The sequence below is a fragment of the Coregonus lavaretus genome, assembly GCF_964263955.1.
Source record: "Coregonus lavaretus genome assembly, chromosome: 31".
NCBI lineage: Eukaryota > Metazoa > Chordata > Actinopteri > Salmoniformes > Salmonidae > Coregonus > Coregonus lavaretus.
In genome coordinates, this window is record NC_140018.1 from 27,034,047 (window position 1) to 27,048,811 (window position 14,765).

The 14,765-nt window shown below is 42.3% G+C and overlaps 1 protein-coding gene across 1 annotated transcript; it reads right to left on the reverse strand.

Annotated features, from left to right (window-relative positions):
• Window positions 1-10,573: 10,573 nt before the first annotated feature.
• LOC311107141 (heparan sulfate glucosamine 3-O-sulfotransferase 5-like) lies at window positions 10,574-11,725 on the reverse strand (the record flags this gene model as incomplete). The annotated part of the gene is made up of 2 exons (XM_084149640.1): window positions 10,574-11,507; window positions 11,619-11,725. 2 exons carry the CDS (start codon window positions 11,723-11,725, stop codon window positions 10,574-10,576), a joined length of 1,041 nt encoding a protein of 346 aa, XP_084005766.1.
• Between the last annotated feature and the right edge of the window lie 3,040 nt (window positions 11,726-14,765).

The following is a 14,765-nucleotide window of genomic DNA, read 5'->3' on the forward strand; positions in this document are numbered from 1 at the left end:
GCATCCCTCCAATAGAGTTCCAGACACTTGTAGAATCTATGCCAAGGTGCATTGAAGCTTTTCTGGCTCGTGGTGGCCCAACCCACTAGGCACAGACATCAATTCAACGTCTATTCCACGTTGGTTCAATATAATTTCATTGAAATGACGTGGAAACAACATTGATTCAACCAGTGTGTGCCCAGTGGGAACGCCCTATTAAGACACTTTATGTTGGTGTTTTCTTTATTTTGGCAGTTACCTGTAGGTCATATTTAATAGAAATCTGGAAACACTGGACAGCTAGTTTAGCACTGGGGTATGAAAATAAGGTAACATTAATGTAAAATCCATTTGTCATTGTTCTCCATGTGGAAACGCAAATAGCTCATAAACATCTAATTCCAAAATCATGGGCATTAATATGGAGTTGGTCCCCCCTTTACTGCTATAACAGCCTCCACCTTTCTGGGAAGGCTTTCCACTACATGTTGGAACATTACTGCGGGGACTTGCTTACATTCAGCCACAAGAGCATTAGTGAGGTCGGGCACTGATGTTGGGCAATTAGGCCTGGCTCGCAGTCAGCGTTCCTATTCATCCCAAAGGTGTTCGATGGGGTTGAGGTCAGGACTCTGTGCAGGCCAGTCAAGTTCTTCCACACCGATCTCGACAAACCATTTCTATATGGACCTTGCTTTGTGCACGGGGCGTTGTCATGCTGAAACAGGAAAAGGCCTTCCCCAAACTGTTGCCACAAAGTTGGAAGCACAGAATCATCTAGAATGCCATTGTATGCTGTAGCGTTAAGATTTCCCTTCACTGGAACTAAGGGGCCTAGCCTGAACCATGAAATACAGCCCCAGACCATTATTCCTCCTCCACCAAACTTTACAGTTGGCACTATATAATCTGCCAAACCCAGATTCGTCCGTCGGACTGCCAGATGGTGAAGCGTGATTCACCACTCCAGCCGACGCTTGGCATTGCACATGGTGATCTTAGGCTTGTGTGTGTCTGCTCGCCAATGGAAACCCATTTCATGAAGCTCCTGACGAACAGTTCTTGTGCTGACGTTGTTTCCAGAGGCAGTTTGGAACTCAGTACTGAGTGTTGCAACTGAGGACAGACGATTTTTACGCTATGGGCTTCAGCACTCGGCTGTCCCGTTCTGTGAGCTTGTGTGGCCTACCACATTGCGGCTGAGCCGTTGTTGCTCCTAGACGTTTCCACTTCACAATAACAGCACTTACAGTTGACCAGGGCAGCTCTAGCAGGGCCTAAAGTTGACGAACGAACTTGTTGGAAAGGTGGTATCCTATGATGGTGCCATGTTGAAAGTCACTGAGGTCTTCAGTAAGGCCATTCTACTGCCAATGTTTGTCTATGGAGATTGCATGGCTGTGTGCTCAATTTTATACACTTGTCAGCAACGGGTGTGGCTGAAATAGCTGAATCCACTAATTTGAAGGGGTGTCTACATACTTTTGTATATATAGTGTACCACTATTAGGGCAATAATTAAGAAGTTTAAAACCACTGGAACAGTGGTAAACTTGCCTGGTAGAAGACTTACCTTTACCCCATGCAAAGTGTGGAAGATGGTTCTGGAGGCAAAGAAAAGTCCATTGGCCAAAGTTGGAGAATTACAGAACTTGGTAATTCCGATGGGCTCTTTGGAGGGGTTGCCAGATTTTTTGGGGGGGGAGTAACCAACCTATGTAAACACCTGGAGCTTGCTAAACGCCATTGACACTTGGATTGGAACCAGGTGCTATGGTGATATGAGATGATAATAGAGGTCTTTGGCCACGCACACCAGCACGGCCAAAGAACCTCATACCTACTGTAAAATATAGTGGTGGATATGTTATGGGGTTGTTTTGCTTCCACTGGTCCTAGGACCTTTGTTAAGGTCAACGGCATCGTGAACTCTACCAAGTACCAGGAAATGTTTGCCAAGAACCTGGTTGCCTCTGCCAGGAGTCTGGAACTGCGCCACAAGTGGATCTTCCAGCAAGAAAATAGTATCTCGAGCAAGACGGTTTACTTCCACAATCTTTGACCAAGGTCTTGCAATGCGAGACTAGCAAGACAATGACCTCAAGGCACACATCGAAATCCCCAAAGAAATGGTTAATTGACCAGAAAATCAATATTTTGTGATGGCCATCTCAGGCTCCGGACTTGAACCCCATTTTGTCATATATGCGAAAATGTGCCTCTCAAATGTTGTTTAACGTTAGTACAGTCAGGGAAAAAAGTATTTGATCCCCTGCTGATTTTCTACGTTTGCCCATTGACAAAGACATGATCAGTCTATCATTTTAATAGTAGGTTTATTTGAACAGTGAGAGACAGAATAAAAACAAAAAAATCCAGAAAAACACATGTCAAAAATGTTATAAATTGATTTGCATTTTAATGAGGGAAATAAGTGTTTGACCCCTCTGCAAAACATGACTTAGTACTTGGTGGCAAATCACAGCGGTCAGACGTTTCTTGTAGTTGGCCACCAGGTTTGCACACATCTCAGGAGGGATTTTGTCCCACTCCTCTTTGCAGATCTTCTCCAAGTCATTAAGGTTTCGAGGCTGACGTTTGGCAACTCGAACCTTCAGCTCCCTCCACAGATTTTCTATGGGATTAACGTATTGAGACTGGCTAGGCCACTCCAGGACCTTAATGTGCTTCTTCTTGAGCCACTCCTTTGTTGCCTTGGCTGTGTGTTTTGGGTCATTGTCATACTGAAATACCCATCCACGACCCATTTTCAATGCCCTGGCTGAGGGAAGGAGGTTCTCACCCAAGATTTGACGTTACATGGCCCCGTCCATCGTCCCTTTGATGCGGTGAAGTTGTCCTGTCCCCTTAGCAGAAAAACACCCCCAAAGCATAATGTTTCCACCTCCATGTTTGACGGTGGGGATGGTGTTCTTGGGGTCATAGGCAGCATTCCTCCTCCTCCAAACACGGCGAGTTGAGTTGATGCCAAAGAGCTCCATTTTGCTCTCATCTGACCCCAACACTTTCACCCAGTTCTCCTCTGAATCATTCAGATGTTCATTGGCAAACTTCAGACGGGCATGTAAATGTGCTTTCTTGAGCAGGGGGACCTTGCGGGCACTGCAGGATTTCAGTCCTTCACGGTGTAGTGTGTTACCAATTGTTTTCTTGGTGACTATGGTCCCAGCTGCCTTGAGTTCATTGACAAGATCCTCCCGTGTAGTTCTGGGCTGATTCCTCACCGTTCTCATGATCATTGCAACTCCACGAGGTGAGATCTTGCATGGAGCCCCAGGCCGAGGGAGATTGACAGTTATTTTGTGTTTCTTCCATTTGCGAATAATCACACCAACTGTTGTCACCTTCTCACCAAGCTGCTTGGCGATGGTCTTGTAGCCCATTCCAGCCTTGTGTAGGTCTACAATCTTGTCCCTGACATCCTTGGAGAGCTCTTTGGTCTTGGCCATGGTGGAGAGTTTGGAATCTGATTGATTGATTGCTTCTGTGGACAGGTGTCTTTTATACAGGTAACAAACTGAGATTAGGAGCACTCCCTTTAAGAGTGCTCCTAATCTCAGCTTGTTACCTGTATAAAAGACACCTGGGAGCCAGAAATCTTTCTGATTGAGAGGGGGTAAAATATTTATTTCCCTCATTAAAATGCAAATCAATTTATAACATTTTTGACATGCGTTTTTCTGGATTTTTTTGTTGTTATTCTGTCTCTCACTGTTCAAATAAACCTACCATTAAAATTATAGACTGATAATTTCTTTGTCAGTGGGCAAACGTACAAAATCAGCAGGGGATCAAATACTTTTTTCCCCTCACTGTAGCTAGTAACCTGTGCATCATGCAATATTGGCACTCTACACTTGAGACAGACCAAGTGGAACAAACCTAAACTTTGAATTTGTATGTTTAAAATATCCCTCTGGTGGCCATGTTGACCTATTTTAAGAAATGCCATTGGTTGGTGGATATAAATACGAAGATCTTTGATAGGCTGATGCAGAATTTGTTACAGGAAAGAATGGGCATGTTTGAGTGGAAAGGCGAAAGCAACCATGGCCGGTCCTGGCCATTCTGCCACCCTGGGTAAAACAAAAACAAAAATATTGCCCCCAGTAAGCAAAAGGACGTTGAAAAGACATTGAAGTTAGGTTCAATTAAAATTTGGAATGAAAGGTGAAAATATGTATTTTCCCGGACGTTGAAAATATGTATTTTCTGGACGTTGAAATCAGGTTAATTTTTGGTTCTAAATGAAAGTTGAAAATACTTAATTTATAGATGTCTATCTTTCGGCCAAATCAAGACTGGACCTGACAAAATCTGAACCAAAATCAAAGCTCTGGACCAAAAACCAACGTCCGTGGACTTGGAAGTCAAGGCCGGTCTGGACTGCACCAAAAAAAGACTACTGTCTTACTGGGGTGTAGCCTACTGTGACGGCGTGCAATGGAATTTTATGAATGCCTGTCCATGTATTAGGCCCACCATTTGTAAAACAGGTCGTTGCATTGGCTTTATAAGTCCTGATTCCTGTGAATAATCAATTTGTCTATTTAAACTCTGAATATTAGCTACACAACTTTATCAGGAGTTACCCTGAGCCTATTTGCAATGTGTTTATACAGCAGGAAATGCAGAAGTATTTTATTTTTCACTATGATCAGCTCCTTAAAAATTGACAGATACAAACTTGAAACCACTGATCATGACAATTTAGCCCACGAGGTGAAACTCCTGGACAGCAGTTCTGAGTAACCTGATTATCCATTCCATATTGTCCATTTTACGTCGACCTGTCCTGTTTTTAGAATCTGCTGTTAACATGTCAGCACATTTTTTATTTGATTGGGCACGATTAAGGTTAGGCTATTTGATCTGAGAAATTTGCATGATGTAAAAAGTGTCTGTCTCATTACATTGTCATATATTTTATCTCCAGCCTGTAGGCTACAGAATAGGCAATGTACTCTTTCTACCTTTCTACCTGCTGCTATATGATTGATGTTAGATAGTTTTTTTGACGGAACGTTGGTGGAGCATGGCAGCGATGTGTCTCTCCAACAGCACCCTGGAGAGAAGCGCTGGGAATGGACAAGCAAACTATTTTGCGAACCTGCCTCTGACAAAGTGGGCACTGCTTATCACAAAAAGCCCATAGGCCACTGGTTGAGCTAAATTGTCATTATTTTTGGGAAAAATTATGTAAGGTTTTATGTGTTGTTGGAGGTGCGTCTTGGTCAGTTTAGCTCAGATAATTCTGCCCTCTTCAATCTGCCCCCACATTTGGCTGCCTAATTCTGTCTAATGAGCGGGCCGGCCTTGAAGCAACTGACTGTAGACAAAAGTCGAGGCATGAAGTCGGGGAGGTGCATCTGTGACAGCCAAAAGTCGGACACAAATGTGGTTTTCCAACAGCAAGGATCAGCTCAACATGGCAGTGTTGCAATTATTTATAAAAGTTTATAATGTCTAAATAAACATGACTCCAACCCCCATATCACACACTCATAAACTGATATTATATAGTGTGTATAGTATTGAATGTATAGAGTGTAGGACTATATAATCGTGGCAAAGTTGGTTCCTTTTTCAGTCATGTCTTTGGTAACCTAATGTAGCAGGCGTAAAAGAAACCTGAAACTAGATCCCCTACATACTGTTCTTGACCAGAATAAAAAAAACTGTCAGGGGAGGTTCTCTTCTGCACTGTTCAACCAACTAGTAAATGTGGAGGAAGAGTTAAGATGGAGTGTCGCCTTGTGAACGTCAAAAAGCGGAAGTCACGTCACAGGCTCTCTTTCCATTTCCGGAACAGCCGACTTTTGGGGACTCAGCACAGGCTATGTCTTTGGTCACATTTATTTGGTCAAACAAAAACACCCTAATGACTGGTTGACAATAGATCCTCCCACAATGCAGGCGATGGCTGCAGGATGAAGTTGGTAAAAAGCAACTGCAGAAACTTGCAGTCAAAACGTCATTTTTGTTAAGTTCATGCAGTCAACGTGTAGGCACAAGTCGAAAATGTTTAACCCCATAATGCAACACACTTTGAAAGACGGTGACCAACTATGTTCACCGACTTGACAAAAGTTATCCTCTCGAACGCTCCCAATCACTGCCACCTGCTCAGGTTAGCATAGGGCTAAACGGCAATTTATGCTTGATCCGAAAAAATTTGGTCGGAGGCTTCGTACGGAGGGTATGACGCAATTGCGGAGCCTCCAGAGGCATGCAGAGGCCAAACCAAATTTTTTTAACAATGCGAAGGACTCTGTATAGCTCAGTATAGTGCCGCAATGACATTATTGGTTGACGGTAGGAGGGGCGGGAGGTCCTGTATAAACACCAGGGGTGTGTATAGATGGATGCCAAGGGATGCAAGGCTTCCAAAAAATATTACCAAGATTTTTTTTTGAAAACATCAAATAATTTATTTTGTCTCACTGTGTTTCATAAATGTCCTTCAATTCGCATGCGGCTGAATGTATCTCACAGGAGAAAGCATCCGAGCGAGTGAAAAAGCGCCCTTCTGTCTCTCTACGAGTAGGCCATCTACAGTATCTGATGCTGTCTGGTCCAAACGAGTATGACATTGTTGCCGCCCGTAACATTGAAGGGAAGCCAGCGAGCATCTGGTCTCCCTTGACAAAAAAAGTACAAAACATTTGCCAATCAGCGTTGAGCTCAACTGTGAATGGTCCTGGCGCACCAAAAAATAGTGTGGATTTGGCGTCACTCCTATCAAATCCCATTGAGAGCATACGTCATTGACAGAAAAACTTGAATTGTTGCATCTCGTTGTTTTGTTGTCCTCTGGTGGCTAGCTAGCTAGCTAGCTAAAATTGGCCCTTTCCTAAATTAGCCATGGATGGAGATAGGGATTTTGACTTAAGTTTTACTTAATTCTCCGTACTGGCCTATGATTATAACGGCGATTACGATCCAACCATTAATTCATACATTGTTGTGCCCCTGGCCTGAGAGGATGGAAGTTCAATATGTAGCTTGATGTAAAAGGTTAATGTTAACTAGCTAACGTTGCCCATGAATGTAAGTTAGGTTAGCGAGCAAGCATTTTAGCCAGGTAGCCTAGGACAACAAAAAATAAAAGCATGACCTGTATGACAGAGTGATAGACCATTTCATCAACATGAAAGAGAGGAGGATGGCATTGGCGTTTCTCTACAAGTAGGTGTTTTTCTACTTACATGAACGCGCACACACACGCACGCAGAAATCAGAACCATGGACAGCCACATCATATTTACCTTACGTTGATTGGACTAAATTGTTTTTGGTTCTAAATCAATAGTTGTTTAGTGGTCTGAAAATGTCGGCTTCCCCAATAAATTTAACCACGCACCGCTACACAAACGTACTTCCTTGAAAACGTATTTAACAACAGCTCTGCTCAACAGCTCTCCTGTGGCAGGTTATGTAATGGGAACTGCTAACGTCAACAATTTTTATTGGCTGATGCACATTTGAAACTTGTTCGCAAGTATGGCCCCACGGGGATGGCTTAGAATCGAAGGATTGTAGACAACATGTAAACTAATGTCCTCTGCAAATGTTTATTGAAAACATAAATACATTTGCACAATGAGCACTTGTTGTCTCTCAAATAAAACGTTAGACATGGTATCAATAACAAGATAGAACGAGCTGAAACAAGCCACCTACGATTCCCCACATGGCAGCTTCTTGTCGTTGTTGCTAGCTATCTGACCGTCCAGAATCATAACGCACGGCCTTCTGCCTCTGCGATGTGCGTGCATCGTTTTCGTGATGTTGTCAGGCAACCTGTATTGCCTTTGACATGAATGCGCAAAAGCGGTGAAGGAGGAGCGCACTTGTAAAAATTGAACAAAGAAATGGGCCACCTAGCTCACTCCCGGGAGGCAGCCCGGTTCCAAAACTAATGCAATCAACGTTAACCCGGTTCACCCGGGGCATTAATTGAATCCCCTCATTGAAAACTATGTTACTGCTCATTCTGTATTTAGTTGATCAATCAGTAATCATCATGCACAACCCTAGTCTTTCTCTCCATGTAGCTAGGTATAAAAGATAGACGTTTTCCTTCTTGCCTGACCTTGTGGATGTGTATAAAACTCATATAACGTGTCTTGGGCCTCTAAACCAAGTGATGGAGATGCAGGTCATCTTTACACTGAACAATCTGGCAATGATAATACATTATTGAAAATACTAATCAAACGAGAACCTTTGAATTTGTCTTTGTTTCCTGCACTTAATTTAATGTTTGTTGATGCTAGTCTATGCTGTTTATTAAATTGGTAGAGAAAGTAGGCTATAATTTGTCACATCACATTCCTCCAGTCACTAAATGATTATAAACCTCAACCCACTGTCATGGTCCATCCGTATAATTTTCTAGTCTCTCTTCTTACAGCCGCTGTATCTCAGAGGCGGTGAGAAGAGACTAATCATTTATCTCTGTTGTCTCTCCAAAAGAAACTTGGTCAAGAACCGTGGAGGAGATGGACCGTGGCCTGTCATGGAAAACATCCCCAAAAAGGCTGAAAATCGGCAGAAGTGGCACTATTTCATGGAGTAAGTTTCTTTCCAAATGATAAGCATCTTCATTATTGCACTGAGGATGAACAACCTGCTCAGACTTTCGTGAGAGATAGGGTATTGAGTCTATTGCCACTCCAGTCCTATACGCTTCACATCCTATTCAACTGCACAGCAGGTGTCATCATTTACTTAGATTAGACTCTCCACCCAGCCTGACTGAAATACAGTCAAGACAAGTCAGCACTGAAGCAATGGAAATTAGACATTGAACCATCTCAGCAGCTAGTCTGTGACTGAACAGCTGTTCTGCACTGCAACCGATCAGAGAATACCACCTTTTAGTTTACATTGACCCTCTAATAATAAGATATATGGAAATATGTTTTTGCTGAGATGTGGGCAATTAATGAAGGTACCAGGAAATACGTTTCTAGTTGTAATTTAATTCAAATGAGAGACTCAATAGAATGACCCAGTACTTAATGAAAATGAAAGCATCAATGAAGAGTGTCTTTAAACCCCAAGATAAATTACGAGACAAAACAGAAAAAAAGACTAAGTTGACACGTGTTTAAATGTTATTTTAATTAAATCATTTTTTTGTTACAGAACAATACATTTGTGATACAGCGTGGTTATTTGCACATAAGACAACTCTGGTAATTACTAGACAAAACAGAAAAAAAGACTCAGTTGACACGTGTTTATATGTTATTTTAATTAAATCCTTTTTTTGTTACAGAACAATACACTTATGATACAGAGTGACTATTTGCACATAAGACAAATCTGGTAATTGTAGTAGAATAAGCATTAGATGGTTTGACAGTAACTAACAAATAACTTTTTACAATGGCTTTTGGCCAAGGAGTACAAAGTTCCCACTCAAATCCCTTATGCAACATTTAAATGCTTGACTTACGAGTCAGAATTTTCATCTGAGTCTGAATTTTGTGAGAAATGCTATGTTCCCATTCCCTCTTGAGAATCTTCTACCCTCCCTACATTTCTGAGTTATATTACAGATACAAGCACTTCATGGTAGTTTGAGAACATAAATAAACCTAAAAACAACATAGAAACAAATAAGGTTTAAAGAATGATACTGGAATACATGTTTAAAGAATGATCCTGGAATAAATGTTTAAAGAATAATACTGGAATAAATGTTTAAAGAATGATACTGGAATACATCAAATAACTCCAAACTACAGTACATTAGAGAGCCAATGCCTTGTCAGTGAATGTTCATTGCACATATAAAACAAAACCTAAATGAGAGGGAAATAAATGCATGACTATCACATTCAGAAGTGTAAGAACATGTAGGCCTAGATTTATGAATGCTTTTAAATCTGTAAAATGTGTGTGTTGTTGACTGACAAGTCTTCTTTTAAAATAATCTCATGTCTATCTCACATTTGAGAGTATACCCTTCATTCAATATTGGCTGAGAGATGAGCAGGTTAGTGTTTTTCGTCATGAAACTTGTTCTGCAGAGTGGTCACTAGCTGGCACAGGCACAAAGTTATAAAATCTGATTTTAAACCTAACCTTAACCTTAACCATACTGCTAACCCTAATGCCTAACCCTAATCTTAAATAATTTTTTTTACAATATAGCCAATTTTGACTTTGCAACTGGCCCATCTAGCGGAAATCGCTCAGTTCTGCCTCAAGGACAAGACTGATCCCAGTAAACGTCAATCTGTGAGAGATGATGGCAAAACGATGAGTTTATAATGGAGAAACGTGTCAAACTGGGGAACTATTACACAGGAAGATCAGGCGCATTAAACTGAATTGTTTTGTAACTCACAAACCATTTTTCCTCCACCCCCCTCACATATTTACAAACAAACATACATTGATTCAGTTACATATTTGGTCACATTGTCATTCTTATAGGTGTTAAATTCAATCAAAGTGCTTTTTAATATCCTTTAATGTTTTTGAGGTTGACATCTTGAAAATGCCAACAGAACAACTTCAGTTAACACATTTATATAGACCTTCCCTTAGTCTCTCAGGGCCAGTTGAATGTCCTGCCAGTGATCTGATAAAACTTCTGATTGAAGGGGTGGAAGAACTTCCTCAGTTTGGCCACCACCGAGGGGTCCACCTCAGGGTGGATGCGCCCCTTGCTGCCTGCCAGGCACTTGTTGAAGACAATGTTAAATCGCAGGCAGTAGAATCCCCTGGTGGCATTGAAGTACAGGTTATAGTGGCTGATCCTGGACGGGAGGTTGAGGAAGCGCTCGACAAGCTGCAGCTCCGGCAGCGGGTCCGTGATCAGACGGTCCCCGTCCACAATGTGGAATTGTTCCACGGGGAAGTACTTCAGCCAGCGCTCCAAGTGCTTGGTGTAAATGCTGGTCCGTACCGCCTTATACTTTGTGTTCACCTCACACGTGTTGCCGTCGATGGCCATCTTCTCAAACTTGTGGTAGGTCTTGTTCTTGCGCTCCTTGCCCTCCAGCACCTGTGTGTAGTCTGACACAGCTCTGGTGGTGGGCTCACGCACGATGATCAGCAGCTTGATGGAGGAGTTCATCTTGAAGATGCGTTCGGGGACCTCCTCTGTGATGAAGTAGGCAGGGCTCTTCTCAATGGTGATCTGATGGGGGAAGGAGAAGGGCATCTTCTCCCGGTACCAGTCAATGCCCCGGGCGTAGTTCTGGTCATTGTCAAAGAAGTGGATCTCCTGCGAGGCCTTGACCACCGCCGGGTGCAGGTTGAGCATCTCCAGCAGGGCACGCGTTCCCCCCTTGCGCACACCGATAATGATGGCCCGGGGCAGCAACTGCACCAGGTTGTGCAGGCGGATCTGCTCTTTGGTGGCATTGCCCTTCCGGAGCTCGTGGAGCAGACCGCGCTTATACTGCAGGGTCCGGAGAGGGATCTGCTCCGGCAGGTGAGGAGGGCCCAGTCTGCTCTCTATGGGGCAAATAGGCTGCAGCCTGGAGGAGGGGAAAACACAGAAAGATCCATTCTGTACTTAACATTCAACAGGCATTGCTTTCAGACCGAAAGCAAAATGTGTTAGTTACTATGGACACCAACCAACGTACCTATCCAAGCTCCCAACCCTGGCCACTAGATAGAGGAGACTCCCGATAGCAAGGCTGCCCAACACAAAGAGCTTCTGTCTCAGCAACGCCTGCTGTTTGAATAGCATGGCCCTCCATCAATCTTCAGGACTGCGTCTTCAGCCTGGGGACAGGAGAGCAGAGCACATAAACCACTAATCACTGGCGAGGAGAGAGACAGCCTAATGTTTATTAACAGACACTCAATCAAGTCTTACAAGTGATTAAGCCTCTCTCACAGGATCCTGCAAAGTGCTGCAGTATCATTAGAGCAGACATCTGCCTTCCTCAGTCATACCCACCCTTCATTTATTTCATTGTTTCTGCCAGCTCACTCGGATCGAATTTGATCAAATGTATGACAGGCAGACCCACTCTGTGAGAGCCTCATCATGGTATAATAGTCTTACTTTTTTTTTGAAAACTCTGTTTATTCTGTTATAATGGTATCATTTTCATTGAGTCAGTGGAAATACAGAATACACAATTCTTCCACCAGACACCTTTTACTCTCACAAAAAGGATGACAGCATAGTTTGGTCCCAGACAACCCCTCAGCTGTTAATTAATGAATAGAAATTAATTAGATAGGGCCTAGATTATGATGCGGTCTCTAGATTACAGTGACTCCAATTCAATCATACAGTTTCTGAGGTGCTGTATGTAGCCTATTGCAAAGGAAAACCCACAGTCTAGAATACACGAGTCGGTGCCTCATGAAAATATACTGAACAAAAATATAAACGCAACATGCAACAATTTAATTGATTTTACAGAGTTACAGTTCATATGAGGAAATCAGTCAATTTAAATAAATCCATTAGGCCCTAATCTATGTATTTCACATGACTGGGAATACAGATATGCATCTGTTGGTCACAGATACCTTACAAAAATGGGCCTCACAATGGGCCTCAGGATCTCATCACGGTATCTCTGTGCATTCAAATTGCCATCGGTAAAATGCAATTGTATTCGTTGTCCGTAGCTTACGCCTGCCCATACCATAACCCCACCGCCACCATGGGGCACTCTGTTCACAACGTTGACGTCAGCAAACCGCTCACCCACACGACACCATACACGTGGTCTGCGGTTGTGAGGCCGTTGGACGTACTGCCAAATTCTCTAAAACGACTTGAGCATTCTAAAACTCCTCCATCAAGCTGCTGATAGAGACATGAGCATTCACTTCTCTGGCAACAGCTCTGGTGGACATTCCTGCAGTCAGCATGCCAATTACATGCTCCCTCAAAACTTGAGACATCTGTGGCATTGTGTCGTGTGACAAAACTGCACGTTTTAGAGTGGCCTTTTATTGGTCCAAGCACAAGGTGCAACTGTGTAATAATCATGCTGTTTAACCAGTTTTTTTATATGCCACACCTGTCAGGTGGATGGATTATCTTGGCAAAGGAGAAATGCTCACTAACAGGGATGTAAACACATTTGTGCACAACATTTGAGAAAAATAAGCTTTTTGTGTGTACGGACAATTTCTGGGATGTTTTACTTCAGCTCATGAAACATGGGACCAACACTTTACATATTGCGTTTATATTTTTGTTCAGTGTAGTTTACCTCAAAGAAAACCTAAGCCTTCAAACAGGATAGAAATGACCTCCTTCAATCTCAATTTTCAACATAACGCTCACAACAGTCTTTGAATATGCACAACAAAAATGTGCTGTATGAAAATCATGTTGTATGAAAATAAAGCATCTCCATATGAAGCTGCTGCATTTGAACAAAACAATAATGATCAAAGGAAACAGAACAACCTGACCTCAATCCCCTAGAACAATTCCAAGTAATTACAACATCATGTGTGTGGCTTTTATTTCAGAATGGAAAGAAATGTAAGCAAGGTGTCACTATGGTCTTGTTGAGTTAATTTTACCTCAAAAGACAGCATTTCTCTGTCCAGTCCAGTGTAGAGCTTTCATGACAAGCAATGAACAGCCAATCACCAGAGAGCTTACTGTTGATGCTAATTGTGTAAGATCATCAATAACCTAATCTGTCTCAGCACATTTCCCTTGTTGTGATTAGCATACAAAAGAAAAGTACTGTATCTTCATCATGTACAACATGATTCGTTTGACCTAAAATGACCAAAAACAAAAACCTGTTCCTCTGTTAAACCAAGAGACGGCAGTGTTTCATTATATAAGAATGACATCAATCTACTCACAGACATGAGTGGAGTTTTTTTTCTTCATCAGTTCAGTTCTTTCATTCTGGCCCAGGTTGAGCGTACTAGTGGTTGTCATTGGTTGTCAGACGTGTCATTAAACATATGTTATATGAGGGAGTAGTAGAACACTCCTTTTCAAAGTTGGGCAGGCTATTGTAATTTGAGTGTAGGGAGAGATGGAGTTTTGCAGGCCTGCATCATGCTTCTGTTTGTAGGTAGGCTTTACAATAGAAAGTATTTGCAACTACTGTTATGATCAGAAAATGGAAGCCAGTTTATCCCTAAAGAATAACCACTAACTGACCCCATCCATAGCTTTAAATATTTACCCTGGTCCCGTGGACCCAGAGAGATCCAAGACACCAAAACCTATTAGTATATGGCTAATATCATCACTAATACAATACAAGGAAGATAATATAACATATAACAGGCATGTGGAATGGGCCTTTGACTCTCGCTGTAACTAGAAAATAAATAATATTGCCTTGCCCTGGCCTCTAAATGGATGCTAGCCAAGCAATTGGAATTTTAGCAGGAGAATAAACCCATTTAGCCAGAGGGCCAGTCCCCTTGTCTGTGGATTTCCATTTGGAAATGAAATGTTTTTCATTAAAGGCGGTATCTCTGTGAGGCTAGGGAGCGATTCACAGATCTCCTAGAGAGCGCTTTCATTTCAGTGGCTCTTTGGTTTATACAGGGTGGCATTAGCAGAACAATGCCGGGTACTTACAATGCTGAAGTAGACTCGGTCCCGACCTCTACTTTTAGAGTACATTTAATGTACTCCCTTAGAATTAAGACGTCCCTTCTCTCCCGACTATCTTCAACGTCTTCCCTGGTAAGAGACAGCAAAGTCGAACATACATTTGACTCTATGTAAGAAATCTATGGGAAACATATCTCTACTACTCACATCTCTAGTACTCTTA